Genomic DNA, 24,847 nt, shown 5'->3' with positions numbered 1-24,847 from the left:
GGATTCCCCCCCCCCAAAGTCCCATAAGCCCTCGTCCCTCCCCTTGTTCCCCAATCAACCCCCTCCAGCTTCCTTGTCCTGGTATTCCCCTACACTGCTGCACTGAGCCTCTCCAGGACCAGGGGCCTCTCCTTCCTTCTTCTTGGGCATCATTTGATACGCGAATTGTTTCTTGGATATTCCGAACTTCTGGGCTAATATGTGCTTATCAGTGAGTGCACCGTGTGTGTTCTTTCGTGATTGGGTCACCTCAGGATGACACTCTCCAGTTCAACCCACATGCCTAAGAATTTCATGAATTCATTGTTTTTAATAGCTGAGTAGTATTCCATAGTGTAAATATACCACATTTTCTGTATCCATTCCTCCATTGGGGGATATCTGGGTTCTTTCCAGCTTCTGGCTATTATAAATAAGGCTGCTATGAACATAGGGTCCTCCGGTAGTATCATGCCCAGTTTTCTGAGGAACCACCAGAGTGGTTGTATCAGTTTGCAATCCCACCAGCAGTGGAGGAGTGTTCCTCTTTCTCCATATTCTTGCCAGCAACTGTTTTCTCCTGAGTTTTTGATCTTAGCCATTCTAACTAGTGTGAGGTAAAATCTCAGGGTTATTTTGTTTTGCATTTCCCTGATGACTAAGGATGTTGAACATTTCTTTAGGTGCTTCTCAGCCATTCGATATTCCTCAGGTGAAAAATTCTTTGTTTTGCTCTGTTCCCCATTTTTTAATAGGGTTATTTAGCTCTCTGGAGTCTACCTTTTTGAGTTCTTTGTATACCTTGGATATTACCCTTCTGTCAGATGTAGGACTGGTAAAGATCTTTTCCCAATTTGTTGGTTGCCATTTTGTCCTTTTGACAGTGTCCTTTGCCTTACAGAAACTTTGTAGTTTTGTGAGGTCCCATTTGTCAATTCTTGATCTTAGATTCTTGATCTTAGAGCATAAACTACTGGTGTTCTGTTCAGGAAATTTTCCCTTGTGCCCATGTGCTCAAGGGTCTTCCCCAGTTTCTTTTCTATTAGTTTCAGTGTGTCTGGTTTTATGTGGAAGTCCTTGATCCACTTGGACTTGAGCTTAGTACAAGGAGATAAGAATGGATCAATTTGCATTCTTCTGCATGCAGACCTCCAGTTGAGCCAGCACCATTTGTTGAAAAGGCTTTTTTCCACTGGATGTTTCCAGCTCCTTTGTCAAAGATCAAGTGACCATAGGTGTTGTGGGTTCATTTCTGGGTCTTCAATTCTATTCCACTGATCTACCTGCCTGTTACTGTACCAATACCATGCAGTTTTTAACACTATTGCTCTGTAGTACTGCTTGAGGTCGGGGATACTGATTCCCCCAGAAGTTCTTTTACTGTTGAGAATAGTTTTAGCTATCCTGGGTTTTTTGTTATTCCAGATGAATTTGAGAATTTCTCTTTCTAACTATGAAAAATTGAGTTGGGATTTTGATTTTGAAACCATCTAATTTTCAAAAGTAAAAGCTAAAGCAAAGCTGTGTAGTTACCAAGTTTTCTTTTGAAGAGTAAACACTGGAATTGATGTAACAAAGTTGTTAATTGCTGTTATTAAGACTTTTATAATTCTTGATTTTAGGGTCTCATTATGAAGCCAAAGATAGGCCTGGAATTTACTATATTGATCAGGTTGGCCTCAAACTCATAGAGATCCACCTGCCTCTGTCTTCCAAGTACTGGGATTAAAAGCATGCATCACCACACCTGGCTTTAAAATTTACCTTTTGATTTTAAAAAATGTGAGTTCAGAGACAATTTTTCCCATAAACCCTTAAAGTAAAAATGATTTCTACACATATATTTTGATCATATTCAACGTTCTTTTATCCCCTTTCCACTGAATCCTTTCTTCCTCCTAAGTCTTTCTCCTACTTTCATGTTCTGGGGTTTTGCTTTGTTTTGTTTGTGAGCAACTGCATTTATTTTATTTTTTTATTTATGTATTTATTTATTTATTTATTTATTTGAGCCACTGCATTTAAGTAGGGCTTCTTGAACATGGATGGGTGGACATTATTTATTTGAGGAAGGGCATTTACCAGTAACTACTCCACTGATTTTCCAATTTTACAAGATTCATATATATGATATAAATATGCTTACTGATATAAGAAAAAGTAAAAATCATATTTTAAGGTACTTAAATATATTCTAGAAGTAAGTGTAAATATGAGATTCGTTCTGAATGACATAGAACCAAATATTTATGTTGTTTTTATTTGTAATGTGTAGCATGATTGCTATCTAAACCACTACATTTGTAATGTGTAGCATGATTGCTACCTAAACCACTCCAGACTGTAAATTTTTGAAAACTTTATCTTCTTTTTTGGGGATTTGGGGGTGGGATGGAGGTATTGCGAGAAGAGGAGGGAGGGAAAACTGCTATCAGATGTAAAATAAAGAAAATTTTTAAAAAAATGAACACTGATTATAATATTTAATATTTCCCAACCATTGTCTTGTGAACTTAGAATGTTTGTGATACTTAAAATGTATAGTTAAATGAATTGCAAAATTCAGATGCACAAATATATATGCACAAATATATAAAGCATTAATTATGCTTTTGTGTCACAAAAAAACTTCCCTCAAACAATGCATTGAGTGAAAAATATACATTTTTCATTTTCCTCCATGAAACGGTTTCACTCGTACTGATTCATGTGTGTGTGTGTGTGTGTGTGTGTGATTTTTAAAAATTACTTTTATTTTTTTACAATCCACTTCCTTCCTCCCTCCTGGTTCACCCTCCCACAGTACTCCTCCCATTCCTCCTCCCCTATGTCTCCAAAAGAATATCCCTCCACCCCACCAGGCCTCCCTACTTGCTGGGGCCTCAAGTCTCTCAAGGATTAGGTGTGTCTTCTCCCACTGAGGCCAGACCAGGCGGTCCTCCATTGTATGTGTGAGGGGCCTCAGACAGCTCCTGTATGCTGCCTTGTTGGTAGCTGAGTAATCAATTAGATAGATAAACCCCTAGCCAAACTAACTAAAGGGTACAGAGACAGTATCCAAATTAACAAAATCAGAAATGAAAAGGGATATTTAACAACAGAAACAGGAAATTCAAAAAATTATCAATCATACAAAAGCCTATCTATACTCAATAAAACTGAAAAGTCTAGATGAAAGGGATGATTTTCTTTTTTTTTTTTTTTTTTTTTTTTTTTTTTTTTTCAGGATATATTATCAAATTTAATGAAAATATTAACAACAGAGGGGTCACTATATTTCATGCTAATATGAGCCCTTTTTACAATAATCAAGACATGGATTAGCATAGGTATCCCTGAATAAACAGACAAGGGATTATAGTATGAACACCCACAGTTTTTTTTTTTTTTTTTTTTTTTTTTACTTTTTTTTTTTTTGTCTTTTTTTTTATTTGATATAATTTATTTACATTTCAAATGATTTCCCCTTTTCTAGCCCCCCCCCCCCACTCCCCGAAAGTCCCGTAAGCCCCCTTCTCTTCCCCTGTCCTCCCTCCCACCCCTTCCCAGTTCCCCGTTCTGGTTTTGCCAAATACTGTTTCACTGAGTCTTTCCAGAACCAGGGACCACTCCTGCTTTCTTCTTGTATCTCATTTGATGTGTGGATTATGTTTTGGGTATTCCAGTTTTCTAGGTTAATAACCACTTATTAGTGAGTGCATACCATGATTCACCTTTTGAGTCTGGGTTACCTCACTTAGTATGATGTTCTCTAGCTCCATCCATTTGCCTAAGAATTTCATGAATTCATTGTTTCTAATGGCTGAATAGTACTCCATTGTGTAGATATACCACATTTTTTGTATCCACTCTTCTGTTGAGGGATACCTGGGTTCTTTCCAGCATCTGGCAATTATAAATAGGGCTGCTATGAACATAGTAGAGCATGTATCCTTATTACATGGTGGGGAATCCTCTGGGTATATGCCCAGGAGTGGTATAGCAGGATCTTCTGGAAGTGAGGTGCCCAGTTTTCGGAGGAACCGCCAGACTGCTTTCCAGAGTGGTTGTACCAATTTGCAACCCCACCAGCAGTGGAGGAGTGTTCCTCTTTCTCCGCACCCTCTCCAACACCTGCTGTCTCCTGAATTTTTAATCTTAGCCATTCTGACTGGTGTAAGATGAAATCTTAGGGTTGTTTTGATTTGCATTTCCCTAATGACTAATGAAGTGGAGCATTTTTTAAGATGCTTCTCCGCCATCCGAAGTTCTTCAGGTGAGAATTCTTTGTTTAACTCTGTACCCCATTTTTTAATAGGGTTGTTCGGTTTTCTGGAGTCTAACTTCTTGAGTTCTTTATATATATTGGATATTAGCCCTCTATCTGATGTAGGATTGGTGAAGATCTTTTCGAAAGGGATGATTTTCTAGACAGATACCAGGTACTAAATAAAGTTAAACCAAGAGCAGACAAACTATTTGAACAGTTCCAAAACCCCTAAGGAAACAGAAATAGTCAATAGTCTCCCAACCTAAAAAACCCAGGGCCAGATGGCTTTCCTGCTGAGTTCTATCAGACATTCAAAGAGGACCTAATACCAATACTCTCCAAACTATTCCACAAAATAGAAACAGAAGAACACTACCCAATTCATTCTATGAAACCACAATTACTCTGATACCTAAACCACACAAAGATCCAACAAAGAAACTTCAGACCATTTTTGCTTATGAATATCAATGCAAAAATACTCAATAAAATTCTAGCAAACTTAATCCAAGAACATATCAAAAGGATCATTCACCATGATCAAGTAGGCTTTGTCCCAGTGATGCAAGTTTAGTTCAACAAACAAAAATCCATTAAAGTAATCCACTATAAAAACAAACTTAAAGAAAAAAAATCACATGATCATCTCATTAGATGCTGAAAAAGCATTTAACAAAATACAACAACCCTTCATGTTAAAAGTATTGGAGAGACTAGGAATTCAAGGCCCATACTTAAACATAATAAAAGCAATTTACTGCAAACCAACAGCCAATATCAAATTAGATGAGAAATTACTTGAATCAATCCCACTAAAATCAAAGACAAGACAAGGCTGCCCACTCTCCTTGTACTCAAATTGATAGCTAGAGTAATTAGACAACAAAAGGAAATCAAGGGGATACAAATTGGCAAAGTTTTTCTTCTTACAAGGAATTTGTCAGGAAAAATAAATAGTACATCAAAGTTATTACCTTTTAGCCGGTGACTTAGAATTTGTTCCAGAACAGCTGCAAAGTTATTAAATTCAGGAGAAGAATCATCAATAGTTTCAAAGCAAGACCGATCAATCAGGGTCTTTACTGAAAATCTACAAAAAAAAAAAAAAAAAAAAAAAAAAAAAAAGACAAAAATCAGGATGCTTAGTTTTAGAGAGAGTAAAAGTCATTCATTTAAGTATGAGAAGATATTTGGAAAAGATTCCTGAAAATCAGGTTTATTCAATGTGCTCTGTAATTTGAAAATTTTATAGAAAACAAGCTTCCACATGTATAGTTACTGCTATCATCTGAATGTTGATGTCCTTCAAGATCTATCGCTCAAGAGGCCTAGGGTACTAGCATCAACAAGCTGGGCCTTCCAGAAGCTAAGAAGCACTAGTATCTTTGTAAAAGAGATGAAAGGGAGCTTGACTGTTTCTTCTGTCACAAAAGGCATCAAACATCCAGGCACTTTGATGATGTAACAATAAATTTGTATTTTAACAAATTACCCAGTATGAGAGCAGTTCGTCAGAACATGCTGAAGGACTTTGGCTTAAAGAAAGACTTTGGGATAGCTTTGTGTCTTTACATTACAGCTGTTGAAATCAGGATCACAATATGATATAAATACTCTTTAGTATTTAATACTATAAAATTTCTGATTTGCAAACAGACATAATTTTTAAATTTATGACAATGATAAAGTATATCTATATGATTACTCTGTATTTTTACTTTCAGTATAGCATTCACTAAATTCTATCAAATATTTAATTTTTTATTACAATTAATTTTTTTACTTATTTGTGTTTGTGTGTCTGTGTGTACATATGTTCATGCAAGTGCCACAGTATGCATGTGGAGATCAGAGGATGACATGAACAAGTCTGTTTCCTCCTTCTCCCATGTGAGCCCTGGGAACTGAACTCAGGTTATCACACTTAGCAGTCAGTACCTGTATCCACTATGCCATCTCATGGCCCACTTCACTATAAAACATTAGATGGTTTTGTCAAAATGTGGATGAACAAAAAAATGTTCTGAGAAGTTTTGAGGAATATGCTAGGCTATAGTATTTTATTATTTAGGTATATGTGTTGGTTTGAATAAGATATCCCTAGTCTTAGGCATGTGAATAACTCCAGTTGGTGAAGCTTATTTAAAAAGGTTTAGGAAGTGTGGCCTTGTTGGAAGAAATAGGTTACTGAAGGTGGCTTGTGAGAATTTAAAAATTCATACCATTTCAAATTAGCTCTCTTGGCTTCCTGCTGCTTGAAGTTTCTTACCATCTAGCTCTGGGTTCACTTCTTTGGAAACATAATCCCAAATAAACTCTTTCATGTATAAGTTACCTCAGGCACAGTGTTTTAACATCACAACCAAAAAGTAAGTAATATAAATGCATTTTTAATTAACCATATTTTTAACTTACAATAGTCATGAATTTGAAAAATAACAAGGAGTGGAATGTGGGAGGACTTTGAGGGAGAAAAGGGAAAGGTAAAATGATGTAATTATATTTCAAAAGGTAAAATAATTAAATAGAAAATCCCAGTTTCATTTCCATATTAAAAAATAGCTGAGGCGGGTGGTGTGAGCCTTTAATCCCAGAATTTGGGAGGCAGAGCCAGGCAGATCTCTGTAAATTTGAGGTCAGCCTGATCTACAGAATGAGTTCCAGGTTAGTCAAGGCTACACAGAGAAATCCTGTATCAAAAACAAAACAAAACAAAACATTAAAAAACAAAATTTTAAACAAAGTTGTCCTCATAATAGTGAAAGAAAGCTGCAAAAAATTATCATAATGTTCAGGCTAGTTTTATGTCACTTGACACATCCTAGAGTCATTCTGGAAGAGGGAGGACCCTCAACTAAGAAAATGCCCCCATCAGACTGGCCTATGGCCAACCTGTAACATTTTCCTAATTAGTGATTGAAGTAAGGGTACAGTCCATTGTAGGCTGGGCTACCACTGGGCTTGTGGTCCTGGGTACTATAAAAAAGAAGCAAGCCAGCTGAGCAAGAAGCAAGCCAGTAAGTAGCACTCCACCTAGGCCTCCACATCACCAGGCTCCTGCCCTGTTGGAGTTGTGCAACTGTCATAAATAAACCATTTTTTTAATAAATAAACCTGAGTTGCTTTGGTTAGGCTGTTTCCTTATAATCCTAGCTAAGAAAAAGCAGGAACCACACAAAAATCATTCTAGTGGAAAAAAACTACATTTTTGTGATATTTATACAATTGTGTTATTCCAAACTATTAAAAAATCTCTAATTGGCCAATTATAATATAGAAAAATGAAAAAATAGTCTGGTAAGGAATATTGTAACTTAAAATATTAGAAATATTGGGAATTAAAGTTCTTTACTTTCTTGCAAAATAGATATCAAGAGTAGAATGAGTGAATGTCTCAATCTCATTGTGTGACCTCAGCAATCTGTCCTATTCCTGCCTAAATTTGAATCAACTCTCAGCATTTTTAGCCAATCAAGCTCTTTTTCTTAAATGTTATTATACGAACGCTTGTAAGCACATGCTATAGAGACAATGTGAAGAGTAGAAGAATCTCTCCCGCATGATGCTTAGAGGCCATTTCATTGACTGTTTGGCTGCTGTTCTCTTCTCTCTTCAGCAATAATGTAGTAGATTCCCTTTCCATGGAGTAGAAAGACAAATGGTTTGTTGTATTTGGCAATTACAAAAGTGTAGGAACTGGGATGACAAAGCTGTTGTTGGTATCTTTCATAAGCACCTATCAAAATATCAGATCCCTAGAACTTGGGTTATAAGCAGTTGTGAGCTGTCCTGTGGCTATTGGGACCTGAACCTAGATCTTCAGCAAGAGCAGTAAATGCCCTTAACCAAGGAGCCATCTTCCAGCTCCCAGAAAACATCTTTAAAACATGCTGAAAGGATCCAGCGAGACAGCTTGGCAGGTAAAAGGTAAAAAGCCCGCCACACAACTCTGACACCTATGTTAGATCCCAGAACATACTGAACCTATGCAAAAACATCCAGATGTAGTGGTTCATCTCTGTAATCCTAGCACCAGCACTCCTATTACCACAGATGGGTGGCTGAGTCAAGAGAATCTGCCAAGCTAGAGATCACCTAGGCTTCAGAACCAAGATGGATTGAGAGAAAAGACTTGAAAAGTTCTCTTCTAACCTTCACAGGCACCACCAGCACAACCTCTTCCCTCCTCCCCCCCCTCTCTTGTGTGTTTGTATTTGTGTAATATAGTCTAAATTAACAAAGATTAATCTTTTAAAAATAAAGTTAAAAAATAACAATACAATGGAAAAAAGTTAAACATTTTTTGAGAATCTTCCTTGTCCTCTAACATTGGAATTCACCAGATCAAAGGTAGGGAGTCATAATTGGAATCTACTGTATTACCTCTGTTTAGCCCCATGATGGTTTGAATAGGAATGGTTCACTGTTTCTGAGTAGTCACCAGGGCATGGCACTATTAGGAACTGCCGTGCTGCTGGAATAGGTGTGGCCTTGTTGAAGAAAGTATGTCATGAGGGGGGGGGGGAGGGGAGTTGGGGTGGAGGGGAGTTCAAAAGCCAAAGCCATCTCAGTCATTTCTCTGTCTTCCTGTTATGTGGCAAATGTAAAACTCTCAGCTACTCTTCTAGCACCATGTCTGCCTACATGCTACCATGCTTACCTAACACAAAAGGTGGTACCAGAGACAGGGGTATTGGTGTGATAGGCCTAACTGTGTTGCTTGTTCTTGAATGTGGACTTTGGGTTAGGAAAGTAGTTAAATGTTTTAAGCAGAGCTTAATGAACCACCCTAGGAGAAGCAGGGAAGGCAGTGGTGCTGATATGAGAGCTCAGTTCAAGAGGTTTCAAAGGAGAAGAATATCAATAAATGGCCTGGAAACTGTTCTTGGGTTATTTTGATGAAGAATATGGTTGCTTTCTGCCCTAGTCCAAACAGGTCCAGGACTAAATTGAAGGGTTTTTTTGGATTAATGGCTTTGGAGAAGGAGATTTCAAAGCAGCCTAGTATTGTTGGTCCTGTGGCTATTCATGGCTATTCTTATGGAAAAGAGCAAGTTGAGCAAGGAAAAACACAAATGTACAGTTTAGGACAAAAGAAGCCTCAGGAAGAAACTGAGATAAATTTAGTACTCAAGGAGACAAATTTTAAGGAAAAGCCTGATGCTGAATGGAATAAAGGGAGTGGTGACCTTGGGAAAGGCTCCACCCAGCCAAGCTTTCAACTTGTGAAAAGGAATGTAAAAGAAGTTTATATCTAGGCATTGTGGTGCATGCCTTTAATCCTAGCACTCTGAAAGAAGCAGAGGAGGACAGGTCTTTGGGTTTGAGGCCAGCCTGGTCTATAGAGTAAACTCCAGGACAGTCAAACTTAGGCAGTACAGGAAACCACAGAAAACAGGTGAACATGTATTTGAACACGTGGCCATGTCTCAGCAACAGCAAGTAGCAGAACTTGGCAGTTTCAACAACATGGTCTGGCTTTAGGGTCAAGGATCCAAGGAAGGAGTTATGGAATCTCCCTCCATGACTAAGAAAAAGAGCTGGAGCCTGGCATGTTAGGGATGTCCCTGCATGGAGGACTAGACAGGCCAATGAGCAGGGAGTGGAACTAGCACACAAGAAGTGTGTTGCAGTCAGCAAAGTTGAAAGGAGTTGAAGATCTGAAGAACACTTTTACATCAGACATCAAGATGCAGTTTGGAGTTTTCCCTCTTACTTTGGTCCAGTATTTTCTCACTGTGTTCCCTTTCCTCCCTTCTGAAATGGTAATGTATATCCTGTGGCAGTCTATGTTAGAAATATGCGATCTGCTTTATGATTTTGTTTTACAAGAGGTTATAGTTAAGAGATTGCCATATGTATCAGAATCTTTGAACTGTAGACTTCTAAACACTGTTGAGATTATGATAGACTGGGGACTTTTGAAGTTAGACTAAACGTACCTACATTATGATATGGCTACAAGCCTATGGGGACCAGGAAGTAGAATGTGGTGTTCTGAATGAAAATGGCTCCCATACACTGATAAGAGGTGGCCTTGTTGGAGGTGTGGCCTTGCTGGAAGAAGCATGTCATTGGGGGATGGACGGGCTCTGAGGTTTCAGAAGCTCTAAGTCAGGCCAGGTGGCTCACTCTCTCTTCTTGCTGCCTGTTGATTCAGAACTCTCAGCCACCCCTTCAACTCCATGTCTACCTCAGCTACCTCTCCAGCTCCATGTCTGCCTATGAGCCACCATGCTTCCCACCATGATGATAACGGACTAAACCTCCAAACTGTAAGCCAGCCCCAATTAAATGCTTTCCTTTACAAAAGTTGTCACGGTCATGGTATCTCTTCACAGCAATAGAAACCCTAAGGCAGCTAGTTTCAGATCTTTCAGAAGTGTTGTGGTTGCAATATGCTTAGTACAGGGTGTGGCAATATCTGGAGGTATGGCCTTGTTGGAATAGGTGTGTCACATGGGCATGGGCTTTAGGACCCTAATCCTAGCTGCCTGGAAGTCAGTTTTCTCCTAGGGGCCTTCATATGAAGATGTAGAACTCTCAGCTCCTCCTATACCATGTCTGCTTGGAACTCTGTCATGCTCCTGCCTTGATGAGAAAATGGACTGAACCTCTTAATCTATAAGCCAGTCCTAGTTAAATGTTATTCTTATAAGAGCTGTCTTGGTCATGGGGTCTGTCACAGCAGCAAAACTCTAACTAAGACAAGAGGTAAACCACCCTGCAGCAGGGAAGAAGTGGAAAATGGGTCAATCCACTAGACAAGGGCTTAGAACTCACAGTCCTTCCTCACAGCAAAGGAGTAGCAGGGAGTCAGCTTTGGAGATAAGCGGTCACTGGGCACTGGCTTGGTGCTCCCAATCTCCACAGTAATCTACAGTATTCTGCACTAATGCTTGATATGGAGTTTGGAACCACTGACTACCTTTCCCTTCAATCTGAACTCTGGTACTAAAATGTGGGAAGTGGGTGAGGATGCTATGAGGGAGATATCCCTATCTACACCTCTCCTTTTTCTAAGATTGTGGTCTCCCAACCAAATGTTATTCCGTGTCTAAGACTGCTGACGAATGATTGCTGACCTACAATGACTCTTGACTTGACTGTTTTCAAGTCCCCAGACAGGCTCATTCTCAAATAGGAGGCGTTCTTTCAAGATGGTGTCATTTTATCAACTCTGAGATAAACATATCAATTTCTAATGCTGGCCTCCACGCCAACCCAACTCACCTCCACACAGACACGTTCCCTAGCTGTAAGGCTCTTGAGAACTATGAGCTTATCCTGCTGCTAGAATGGGCACGGTCTGTTTTCCTCAGAGTTGCTGGGCTTTGCCCTCCTCCCCAGTCAGGCTGGAGCTATGGATGCCATCATTCTGTTCTATGTGTTCTTTTAAGATGCCCCATCATTACTTTGTTTTTTTTGTAATTCCCAATGCTGTTTTGACAATTTTAGCAATTGACAAAGTTGCTTTGAAGAAAGTAACTTTGTAAGAAATATAAATGGATGTGTCATGATGACAAGGGCATCAAGCAACAAGAAAAGGATCATAATAATTAGCATACTAAAATCACAATTCTATATGTATAATAACAAAATGGAAAAACAGATATAAACTCAGATACTGTATCACCTCTCTCATATTACTATGTAGACCTTAATCCCAGCACTTAGAAGACAGAGGCAGATGGATCTCTGTGAGTTTGAGGCGAGTTTGGTCTACATAGTGAGTTCCAGCCAGGGTCACATTGAGAAACCCTGTCTTGAAAAATAAAATAAGCAAATAAATAAATAAATGGATAGACAAGTTATGAAAGATACAACATGCTAGACATAAATTGCATATATAGAACAAGTAATCAACAGAACATGCAAATGCATAGAAAACACAGATGGAAACTAGCCATATGTTATATTTGAAAGCAATCATCAACAAAATTTCAAAAGCTTAAAGTAATATAATCTTTACTGAGTAGAATTATGTTTAAAGTGTAAGTAAAAGGTAACTAGAAGACCTTTATCTGAAAATTATAGTTCTATTTTTAAAATAATCTATGATTAGGCAGAGAAAATAAACAAAATCCAAAGATGTCTCTTTGAAAAAAATCAGACTTTAGATAAGCCTAAGTAAGAAAACAGTGAGGGATATACAGATTTCAAGATTAGAAGTGGTAAATCTCTACAGATTTTATTTAAACCAAAAAAACAACATTAGCACTCTCTGCACTTAGGAGATGCTGAAGCAGATGGATCCTGAGTTTCAGGTACCTAAGCTACATACACAGCAAGATCCTATCTCAAAAAGTAAAAAAATAGTAAGATATTAAGAGAAGCTCCAAGATATATAGTGATATAGAAATATATTCCCTAAAAATAATTACTAAAAATGATAAACAAAACAAAACAAAAAAAAACCAGAAATCTGTGTTGTATTCCGTAGCTGCACTACGAACTGGGTTGCTGGAACAGAAGCTGAGGGATGTATGGGGAAGGGGCGAAAAGAAAGAGGCCAGGTCGAGTTTACTGATCAAGGCCCTAACTTTAATGGCAGTCACACCTTTTAACAGTCTGGGCAACCCTTTCCCCCAGACTCCCGGCTGAGTTCTGGCGAAGTCGCCTGGTGGTCTCTGGCTCCACTGCTCAGACAGCTGGGTCTCCTGCTTAATTCAGGAATTCATAGACCTGGAGGAACAATGAGCTTAACCTTCACTCTGAGCTTCTCCACCCTAGGTGGAGCAGGATCAATCCGTGCTCAAAGTAGGCTGAGAGAAGTTCACCTTGACCAATGTCAAGTACACTCTTAGCACTCCACCCTAGGATGAAAATGCCTGCTGTAACCTATTTCCTATTATACCCTAACGTCAGATTCCTGCCTGAAGCCAGGGATTGTCCTTGGCCAATGTCAAGCTCCTACCAGGTGGCATGATACCCCAATATGGCTCTGTACAAATCTGGATTGTTAAAATCTATTAAATAAACTGAATCTGTTAACAATTTTCCCACAGAATTTTTTTTTTTATTTCCACAAAGAAATATAGTCTAGATTGCTACCTGGTGAATTGCTCTGTGTATTACAGAAGGAAATAGGGTCACTCTTATAAAACCTATGTTGAATATGACAAAAAAGCAAGATGACCTTGATATAACTAGATGAGGACATGGCAAAAAAGATAAGTATAGACCAATCTCTCCCATGAGTAAATATGTAAAAAAAAAAAAAAACAAAACCCAAATATTAACTCAACTGTATGCAAAGAAATCTCAAAAACATCACCTACCTAAGGCATTCTATTCCAAGGTAGTAGGACATATAAAACAAACAACAGAATTCAGTACATAGACAGGAAAACAGGGGTGGGCATCATGTTGAATCTTGCCAGGCAAAAAAGATTAGGTATCTTCCTAAAAATTCCCAGGAATCTAGAAATAGTACAGAAATAAGAAGAATCTGCTGCAAACGCCCACAGAAGTCATAAAATCCTAAATGTTTTCTGTAACACTGTGTTAGGGATCCTAGCCAATGTAGTAAGTAGTAAGATAGGAAGTAAAACAGATAAAGATTAACAAATGAAGATATAAAACATGTATGTCTGAGTTTTGATCATTCTTTTGAACCTGTAGAAAATCTGATAGAATCAATAAATAAATCACTATTGAAGACCATATTTTCAATATTTTGTTTAAAGACCAATTTTATGTCTTCATACTAGCAAAAGTGGGAGAAAATGTAATAATTTTGGTTATGATAATATAAATATATCCAATGTACACAAATACATTTAGCAACAGATTTATAATACCTATATATTCTAAACCAGTGCCTATTTCTGAAACTGAGAGAAATTAAATATATGAAAATATTTATTGTGTTCATTGAGTGCATATAAGCTTTATATTATAGTGATGAAAGTTTATCAAAAATGATTTATAGGATCAGTGCAAGCATAAGAAAAAACCCAGATCCCTATTGATAATGGGATGCTCCAGTTAACCGTTGCTGGAGGATGTGGTGTCATATTCTTCAGTGGTATATCCACTGATAAGATGCCCATGTTCATCCCACTGATGCTTATGTATGCAGTCCGAACTAAACTCAGTGGGTCACAACAAAACAAAGCAAGCAGACAAATGACATATAATTACAAAGGGGATTTCTTGGGTAGAAGTTGTTCAATGAGGAGTGCGAGGGAGACAAGAGAGGGTAATATAGGTACATTAAATGACCAAACTATATTATATACATACTAAAAATGGTAAAGTTTAAAAAAAAAAAACAACTCAGAATGCTTTTCATGGAAACTGATAAGTAGATTTGCATAATTTATTTGGCAAAAGGCTAAGGATAGGATTATCTTCAAATATAAAGCTATAAAACTTTATTATCGAACAGTAAGACATTATAAATAATAGCTGTTAAGATAGTATTTCAAGAAGAAACTAGTAGACTGATGAAATCAGAAAAAGAACTCAGAAATAGAGGCAGAATGATCCTGCTATTTAAGACAAAAGTAATATTTGAAGGTATTAGACAAACTGATCTTTTCAACAAGTGGTACTAGGCCAACTGATTTTTTTAAGGACAATATTTAATCATGGTCTCCATACTTAACACCACAAATACAAATAATCTTCATATGGATTTTTTATATAAATGCAAAAAGCAAAACAGCAAAGCTTTAGAAAAAATGAGAATATTTGATTATTTGGGAGATCAAGCAGATTATTAAGCTGGTTAGTAATAACCATGAAGGAAAACTATAGATAGCTTTATAAATAAGGAATTCTCTTTACATTGTACAGTGAGAAAAGTCGACAAATAGAGAAACGAAAACACAGTGGGCAGTATGTTTATGCTATGTATACATTTTAACATGTATATTTTAAATCAATACAATTTCACAGGCTGAGGAGATACCTCAGTCAGTAAAGTGTTTATTTGGATCTACATTCCATCTCCAGATTTATATTAAAAACAAATAAACAAACAAAAATCCCAGGCATGATCCAGTGTGCTTGTAATCCCAGGGCTGGGCAAAGGAGGCAGAGGCAGATCCCTGAGGCTCACTGGTCAGTCTCCCTCACTTGGTGGCATCTAGGCCTTACCCAGAACCAGGGTAGACAATGCCTGAGGAATGAAGCCTGAGGTTGACTTCAGACCATCACATGCACCTGAATGCACAAAACATGTACATACATGCACAAACATATAAATACACAAAATTATATTTGAAATGTAGAGGTATAGTGGAGCTGAATGAATTACCACAATGTTCTATATATCTTTTTAAAACCTGGTCATATATGTAACCTATCAACTATCTAAAACAAAGATAGGGTACATAACTGGATATGAGTAATTGGAAATATAAGAGTATGGAGCAATTCACTCTGCATATGCAGGAGCTCTATGAGGCTACGAACTGACCCCAAAATGCTGATCAATGTTCTACTACATATAACAAGATTTGAATAGTTTTCATATGCATCATACCAAGGTACAGTTACACTCAAGCAAGTAGTAACAAAGAATAAGTTGCTGTGTTTAAAGGATATTACCATCAATATATTACTTAATATTCACATACATAGATTTGAACTATAACCAAGTCCAAGCAGAGCAATACTCTTCCCCCTGAATATTCAATATCTAAAATGCTAAGACTGCTAAACTTGTGCATCTGGACACACATTTATTTATCTCCTTCCCTAGTTCACAACAGCTATAGTCAGCAAGCCAAGAGGTGAAGTGTGAAAGGGCTTCTGGAAGCACACCTTAAAGAAACAACAGCTAAGTCAGCAGGAAGAAACAGCAGGCAGTAAAACCAGAGAACTCTATAGACACAAGTCTTATGGGGCCACTGAGCTAAAGACTACTAAGGTACCTCAAGTGTCACCAAAGACAGCCACTGCACAGTGCATATATTCATAGACACAGACCCAGAAGACACTCATCAAGAACTGTGGGATTGTGCTATCTGTAGTCTCTCTAAAGAAGGTAAAGAAATATGCAACCTTTTTTAATTCATTTATCTAAAATTACTACATGCTGCTTATTGTGTTAAATATGAGCATTTAAATTACGAGCATCATTATATGGAAGATTGTATTCCATAGTAAGTGCTGACTGAAGCAGTATACCTGAGGGAAGAATTTTAAGCTCAGAATAGATATTAGTTACATATAAAATATGAGCTCTTTATTCCTTGACCACACTAAAGACATGAGGTGCTGTTCTAATTTGAAACAATACTAGTGCTCTGAAACGCTATCTTGACCTATGAAAAATGATGATTCATGTTATTAAAGTATTTTAATTATAAAAAAATCACCATGTGTTTCTATCCTGATTAACCTACTGTGTATTTCTTACATCATTCTTGTCTTTTTTATCCACAAGCCAGGAAAATTGATTTTGCATAAGAAGTTCCTTTAAACTACAGTCTTGTTAGAGTTTCTACTGCTGCAGTGAAACACCACGACCAAAAAGCAAGATGGAGAGGAAAGGGCTTATTTGGCTTATACTTCCAGATCATGTTTATAAGCAAAGGAAGTCTGGACAGGAACTCAAAACAGAGCAGGAGCCTGGAGGCAGGAGCTGAAGCAGGGGCCCTGGAGAGGTGCTGCTTACTGACATGCTCCTCCTGGCTTGCTTGTTTATAGAACCCAGAAGCACATGCCCAGAAATTGTATCATCCATAATGGGGGTAAGGGAGGACTCCTCCATCAATCACTGATTAAGAAAAATGCCTACAGCTGGATTTTATGCAGGTATTTTCTCAATTGAGGATCTCACCTCTCTGATGACTCTAGCCGCGTCAAGCTGACACAAAACCAGCCAACAGACTACTGACTTAAAAGTTTGACAAAGGTTGTTTTAAAATGTGTATTCTAATTGCTAAACAATTAGAATATTTTAGTATTTGTATAATATTATAAGCTGAAAGATGAATTAGATTTTTAATTGTATTTGCCAATAAAACTAAGGCCAAAGAAATACACAGGCTTAAAGAGACATGGCTGGAGCTGTAAAGATGGCTCAGCGATTCAGAGCATTGGCTGCTCTTCTGGAGGACTGACTCGTGTTTGATTCCAGAACCCACATGGCAGCTCACAACTATTTGTAATTTCAGATCCAGGGCATCTGACATCTCTTCTGGTCTGGCCTCAGAAAGCAATGTACATACAAGGGGCACAGACATACATGTAAGCAAAATGCACATACACAAAATAAAAATCTTTGAAAAATGCATAAGATTAAAGACAACAGAAAAAAATGACGAACATGTGAATTTCTGTGGATAAAAAATGCAGGTTAAACAAGCCCAAGGACAGGAAGATATCAGTGAATTTGAGGCAAGCCTAATCTACATAGCAAGTTTCATGCCAGTTAAGGTTACACAGCAAGGCCATGTACCAGAAAAGAGGGAGGGGAGAAACACAGAAAATATACCTTAATTTTTCAAAGTTCTAAATAATGAAAAATATGTACACAAAATAAGGCAGCTAAAATCAGTGTGTAAATATTTTGGAGTTGAGTGTGGAAATTTTAGAGTTTTCAAATAACCTAGTTTCTTTCCAGTACAACCTATGAAAAAATATACTAAATACTTTTCTGGTAAGTACTATAAAGTGGTTTTAGTCTACAATATAGGACTGTTTTCTGTAACAAATTGAATTAGATGCACACACACACACACACACACAATCATAATGAACCCAAATTCAATTTAGTCCTTTTCCTGACGCTCCTAAAGCCTAATTCTAAAATTCAAAACAGTAACAATATTGTACTTATATATGCCATTAAATATACAGAATTGCATAGTTTTATGATATAGCATTGAACCTAAACTGAAATTATATCTAACTTTTTAAGGGAAAAAAACTTTACTGTGCAAGTCTAAGAAATTATATGTAGTGGCTGGAAGTTGGTTGTGTTTGTTCTAGTTTTATAAATGCCCATTTTTCCTGGACATCAATAAAGAATCACAAAATGGGGCCACAATTCAAATGCTTGCTTAGAGAAAAATGCACATGCCTCACCTACATGCTATAAATATTTTACTACTATTATCACCGTGCTCATATTTAAACATTAAAAACCAAATATGATCACATATTGCTTGGTGACTATTATTTAAGTCCATTATCTGAAATCCTTAGCAATGTAGTCCAACATTATTGTATAGCTAACAAAACAATGAAGAAAATGGGGAGGTAGTACTAAGACACTAGTTAATAACAAGAGTTATTGTGAGCTCTGTTACATTTCCACTAGATCAAGTTGTTCCAACTTCCAATGGCAAGCCATCAGGAAGTTTGAGTCTGCAGAAGCTCTGATGCAGCATGACTCAAGAAGCACAGTTTAGGCTGAAACCTGCTTTGAAACTCATTTCTTTAAAATATCAGTTTAATATCTTTAAAAGACAAGGCTATGCAACTAGCTTATTTTTCTATGTATCTAACTTAGAAATTAGCCTCAATTTAAAACAATGTAATAAAGTCCATCTGTCCCAAAAGCTTGTATTCTACACAGCACAATTAATAAATATAGCCCATATTATTTTACCACTTACAATACAAACTATGATTGAAGGTTTTCCTGATAGATAAGCATTCATTAGAATCCAACTTTTTAAAAGTTGCTTAAATATTGATTGTAACTCCTACTACAGATATCTGCAATCTGCTTAAGATGCTAGCCACAACGGAAAAAAAATAGACATAAGCCAGAGAGGCAGGAAAGGTTTCATCATTTACGTGATAACTAAAGAATTATCACTATAGTGTTGATGATGAACCAGTATGATGGAACAAAATCATTTTAACAGAGCTTATCGGCTCTGAGTGGTTAATAAGAAATGGATGCCTAGACTTTTATAAGTCTTAAAGAAAATTTATCAGCTTGTTCAAAATCCGTTTTTTCTGAATTCTTGATTTATAGGTAGTGATTATCTATTTCTGTATTTCCTGGAGGAAGGAATACATTTACAATGTGCATATTTAAGTAAAGGCACAAAAGGACTGTCTGGAGGACTAGGGGTCTTCCAGGATCGCGCGAGCAGCACTAGCACTGTAGTTGACAAGACGTAAATATCCACCCAATACGGACACGGGCCGAGTGAGAGGAGTGAAAATAGACACGCAGGCGAGAGAAAACAAGCGAGCGCACTGGGATTCGGGGCATCTCAGAACTACTATAGCAGCTGCCTGCTGCTCTTCCTCCGCCCTCTTCCACTCGGACGCGAGCCGCCGGCTCCAAACAGATCCTCCCCGGCTCCGCCCCGGCCCTCACCGGGCAGCCTCCAAGCGAGGGACTCCCAGCCCCGCGGGCTGGTCCACGGCCTCGTGGGGAGAAGCTACCGCCCCTCTGCAGGGCCCCGCGGTCGGCGGACACGCGCGGCACGGGCCGCAGCGCCGAGCCCCAGCGCCTCCCGCAGCCCGGCGCCCGCAGCCCCGCACCTGCACACGGTGATCAGGTTCCTCCGCTCCACCGCGGCGTTGCGGGCGCTCAGGCTCTTCTTACCGCCGCCGCCGCCACCGCCGCCGCGGCTCCCGCTCAGGCCCCCCAGGCTCCGGGAGGCCATGGCGGGCGGGCGGGCCGCCTCACCTCCGCGCCCCCTTTGTCTCCAGCGGGTCCCGCGAGCCCGGCACACCTGTGTCCCGCGGCCTTCTCTCACGAGGGCAGCCCGCGGTGCGGGAAGAGGGGCGAGTTTGGAGCCGCGCAGCGGGCAGGGTGTGGAAGGCAGTGGGGCCCAGGTGCCCAGGTTCCACGCGCGCGTGCACACACACAGTCACACAGACACACACGCTCTCTCACACGCTCACTCACACGCGCGCACGAGCCACCTCCACCCTCGCTCGCTCGCACGCGCGCGCCGCCGCCGCCGTCCACGAGAGAAGCGCGGGCAAGCTCCGAGTCCGGCGCTGCGCGGCTTCCCTAGGGACGCCGCACCGGCGCGCGGGCGAGCCTGTCAGTCCCGCAGGCCTCACCGCACGTCATCCTTCTAGCGGGGCAGGGGGGGGGGTGAAGCCCCCCTCACGCCCGTCTCGCGCAGCCCCGCCCCCTGCACCTATGGGAACAAGGCCGCTTCAGAGACAACCAATGACGAGAGGTGGGGGGCGGGACCTGCCCCGGGAGCCTTTAAAGTGGCTCACTTAAGCCCCGCCCTGGCGCGTGGGCCTGCTGTCAGATCGCGGGCCCGGCTCGTGCAGCATCGCCAGGCAGCCTGGCTTGGAAAGCCGGCATTGGTGTGCCTGATCCACAGCGACTGTGGTCCTCAGCCACCCTGACCGGGATGAGTCTCAAATGTTTATGACAGAATCCTGGCCCTGGGGCTTCAGTAGCCTCAGCAGGAGAATGCCACAGTTGGGTGGAGAGGGGGTTACCTGGAGCAGAAGAAGGGTTCCATTGGTCCCAGACGCCCCTGACAAACAACAACGACACAGTGGCATCGGGGAATGTGCCCGTGGCATTTCTCTTTACGTGAATCTGGTTAGAATGCTTGATTCTCCTCAGCACATCTTCCCACCGCAATCTCCAGCACAGCCTGGAAGCCAACTGACCACAGAAAAATGAGTGTTGTGTGGATGGCCAGCCTTGTGTTCTGGGCACTGGGATCTGAACTGAACTGCAGCTCGCAAGCCATGGGGAGGTTTGGCCAAGGGCAGAGGCACATCCTGCCTTGGAGGCCTAATTAGCTTGGAAGGACCACTTTGCAGTCTCCACTTCTCTGGCCTTACCTATGAATGGGAGGCTACTGGCTTGAGGCTCTGATCTCTGGTATTCACCTCAGACTACAGCTCATCTGCCTTTAAACCAGTATGTCCTGACCTCAGGTTTTTTGTTTGGTTTTTTTTTTTTAACTTTGAAAATCTAAAATCATCATGACAAAGACTTACCCCTTTAAACTATTAAATATAGTTATGTTCAAATTAAAATATATGTAGGAAAATACTTAACTGTTACTACAGTAAATATTTATGCATTTATATAATAAAATAACTTAGACTCTGAACTTTATCTTTCACATGAATAAACACAGGTGAAGAAGTTTCCATATATAGGGGTATGTGATTTGTCGAAGCAAATGTAATCAACTATTCCCTGTATTTTGAATTGCCAAAGATGGTTGTCAGGGAGGTTCCTCCCCTCTTCGGAGCTACATCCTATCTTTTCTTGCTAGCCTAACAGTATGACTTCAGAACCAACTATCAGAAAACAGATGCTCTGGCTGTGCAGCCAGTCTTAGCAAAATATTTACACTAGCAGTGGCAAACAGAACATAAATTGGATATATGTTTTTAAGCCCGAGATTACAAGTGTCTAAGAAAATACATAGAAACCCATTAATTATTAAGAAAATTTCTAGAGCAAAGAATAGTGGTATGCTTTTGCAATCCCAGAACTCTGATGACTTAGGTAGAAGGAATACGTTGCTTTATAAATTACTTTTGTGTTGTTGTGACCAAACTATCTGACATAGACAGTTTGAAGGAGAAAGTGTTTATTTGGGCTCATGCTACAGAAGTTTCATGGCATGGAAGGCTATAGGAGAGCACTGAAGTTGACATCAAATCTGAGAGGATGTGGAGTGACAGGAAATCCATCAGGGATAAAACAACTCCAGGACCTTCTTTCAATGACCTGCCTCCTCCAATTAGGTCTCACTGTCCAAGGTTTCTAGAGCCTTCCAAAATAAAACCACCAGGAGGGGACAAACATGTGAGGCCTGCAGATGCAAATCAAACACTGGCATCTCAAAAAGATACAGGGAGTAGGAAGATGTCTGAAGTCAAATGGTAGGCTACCTTGTAGATTTGGAAGGGAAGCATATATAAAGAAGTTGACAGTGAGTAGTCATCTTAATTATTTTAAAAAGTGAGATTGGCTTTCTGGCATCAATATCACTTTCATGATATCTGTACTATTTCTGACTGAAAACAGTAAATTTTACCTTAAGTTATCAGGCTACAATGTTAATTTTCATTGGTTTTAGTGGGCTCACCTGACATGATAACATGCTTAATCATCTTTTACCACAAGAATTCATTTATCTTTGCACAGACCATTCTCATTAAGCTGCCACCGGGGGTTTCATTTGATAAGATTCCCTCCCCCTACTTACCTTGTGTGATATGTTCTGTGTGTTTTCCAGATTACTAATCTGAAAATGAGTAATGAAAGGAATTAAAAATCAGTTAAAAGGTGGAAAGTAGTGGTGCACGCCTTTAATCCCATCACTCAGGAGGCAGAGGCAGGTGGATTTCTGAGTTTGAGGCCAGCCTGGTCTACAGAGTGAGTTCCAGGACAGTCAGGGCTACACAGAGGAACCCTGTGTCAGAAAACAAACCAAAACAAAATCAGTTATAGTTAGAATATAGTGTACTCCTATGATAGAACTTCAATGAGTTTTCACACTATTTTTAACTTCTTTTGGTAAATATTTCAATTCACAATATTTAAATATATTAAAAGATTTACTATAGGAGATAGCAAGATAGCTCACTCAGTAAAATGGTTGAAAAGACTTGCGTTCAACTCCCAGAACTCATTAAAAAAAAAAAAATCTCTGTTTAATGGCATGCTTGTAAGCTCAACACTTGAGAGGTGGAGGCAGATCCCTGAGGGGCTTTCTGGCCAGCCAACTTAAGTTGATTGGCAAACTTTAGAGTAATGAGACACTTCTATTAAAAAAATAACTGGAAGGCTTCTGAGGAACTACAGACACCTGAAGCCCAAAGTTTGACCTCCAACCTCCAAATGCATGTACACACACACACACACACACACACGCACATTCATATAAACAGCACTTTCATGCACGTACTCAATAAAAATAAGATACACTGTAAAAACATAGATGCTAAATCCATAGGAATCATATGATGCTAATACTTACAACATTCTTGTATATCATTATCCCCAATAATCTCCTCCAATTCTAAAGAAATAAAATTACAAACACAACATGTAAAAATCCTCAAGTACAAAATTCTGTAGGCCTGAGATTACTAAACACACCATAATTTATGTTTTAATCTTAAATCAAATTGTTACGCTTTAATCCTATAAAAAATACTAGCAAACCTGTCTTGAAGAGACACCATGACCATGGCAACTCTTACAATGGAAAACATTTAATTTGTTCTGGCTTACAGTTCAAAGGTTTAGCCCATTATCATTTTGGTAGGAAGTATATAGCACACAGGCAGGCCTGGTGCTGGAGAGGTAGTTGGGAGTTTTACACCTGGGTCAACAGGTAGCAATTAAACAACTATAAGCCACTACCCCTGGTTTGAGATTTTGAGACCTCAAAGCCTGCCCCTAGTAATACATTTCCTCCAACAAAGCCACCCCTACTCCAGCAAGGCCACACCTTCTAATAGTGCTGCTCTCTGTGAGCCAATGGGGGCCATTTTCTCTCAAACCACCACAGAAACTAATAACAATTTTAAATGAGGGGTTTTTTCAGACATGATACAAGAAAATGCTGATTTAATTGTAATGAAACTTTCCTTAATTGTCACCCTAAAATGACCTTTTAGAAAATTCATGTGAGATTTATAAAATCAAGAGAATAAAGTTTTATTTTAGCATTAATTTATTATGTCCACAGTAACTTTTGTATATATAAGCCTATCTGTATAAATATGATAGTAATGATTCTGTCTGGAAATCCCAGAGCTAATTTATTCATATAAATGCAATATGAATATTTATAGATTCATATATATATATATATATATATACACATGTTTCTATACATGAACTTATATCCACCCAGATCTCTGACTGGTGTTCAAAACTTGACTAACTACATCATTCAACTTAGCCATTTAGTCACATATATTTACATCAGTCAATAACTGAATCAAATTAAAGAAAACTGAACGTAGAGTCATCATTCAGATCTTGTCCAAGGTGATTTTTAATTCACCATGGTTCACAAAATTGACCTTGATGATAATGTTATTATCTTCTGTAATATTTTTTGACTGATTTGGGAAACCTGTGCTATATGGTGGTTAGGTTTCTAGCATATAAAAAGTTTCAGCAGTTTAGTATCTTATACACATCCATTTATTAGCTGTAAGTTCTAGAGGACGGAAGTCAGCCACATACAACCCACATTGGTTTACTGATTAGAATCTCCCAATATTGAAATCCAAGTATTGTTGCTTGAGCTGTTACTCTCTGGATGTTCTGGGAAAGACCTGGTCAGTAGCACTTTTGGAGTTTAACAAACCCTGGCCCTGCTGGGGTGGCAGGTAGAACCTACTAATTGAGCTGAGGTTAAGGAAGGATAAAAAATGAACTAAGAAAAAGCATATGAGAGAAAATGTGGAGGCAAAAGGAATAGCATCTGCAGTCGGCCTGAGGCTAGAGGAAGGAGCCAGCCTGAGGTTAATGCGGCTACGGCTCAGAGTAAGCAAGGGTGTTTGTTACATCCAAAAGATGCCTAGGGTTTGCTTTACACTCAGGCTTGCTGATCGTGTTGAGCATTTTCATTCCCATCCCAAGAGCACCAAGAGGTCTTTGAGATGGTGGGAAAGAAGTGATGGACAAAATCAGATCTGAGTTTTGAAATGGTGACCTTGGCTGATGTGGAAACA

General features: G+C 39.2%; 2 protein-coding genes across 3 annotated transcripts in view; one reads left to right on the top strand and one right to left on the bottom strand.

Annotated features, from left to right (window-relative positions):
• The window catches only part of Rundc3b (RUN domain containing 3B), a 111,191-nt gene extending 90,957 nt beyond the window's left edge, over nucleotides 1-20,234 (bottom strand). For both annotated transcript variants that reach the window (XM_052173152.1, XM_052173153.1), the window contains exons 1-2: nucleotides 19,694-20,234; nucleotides 5,203-5,318 (exon numbers count right to left, since the gene is read on the bottom strand). In XM_052173152.1, coding sequence (XP_052029112.1) covers nucleotides 5,203-5,318; nucleotides 19,694-19,818 — 241 coding nt within the window. In that variant the 5' untranslated portion in view covers nucleotides 19,819-20,234. The remainder of the gene's footprint in view (nucleotides 1-5,202; nucleotides 5,319-19,693) is intronic.
• The window catches only part of LOC127678299 (ATP-dependent translocase ABCB1), a 146,192-nt gene that overhangs the window by 29,172 nt on the left and 92,173 nt on the right, over nucleotides 1-24,847 (top strand). The gene's annotated exons all lie outside the window — the stretch shown is intronic.

Source organism: Apodemus sylvaticus, chromosome 2 (assembly GCF_947179515.1).
Source record: "Apodemus sylvaticus chromosome 2, mApoSyl1.1, whole genome shotgun sequence".
NCBI classification, from domain to species: domain Eukaryota; kingdom Metazoa; phylum Chordata; class Mammalia; order Rodentia; family Muridae; genus Apodemus; species Apodemus sylvaticus.
Note: the sequence above shows the minus strand (reverse complement) of the source record. Positions and strands in the feature narration are given on the sequence as shown.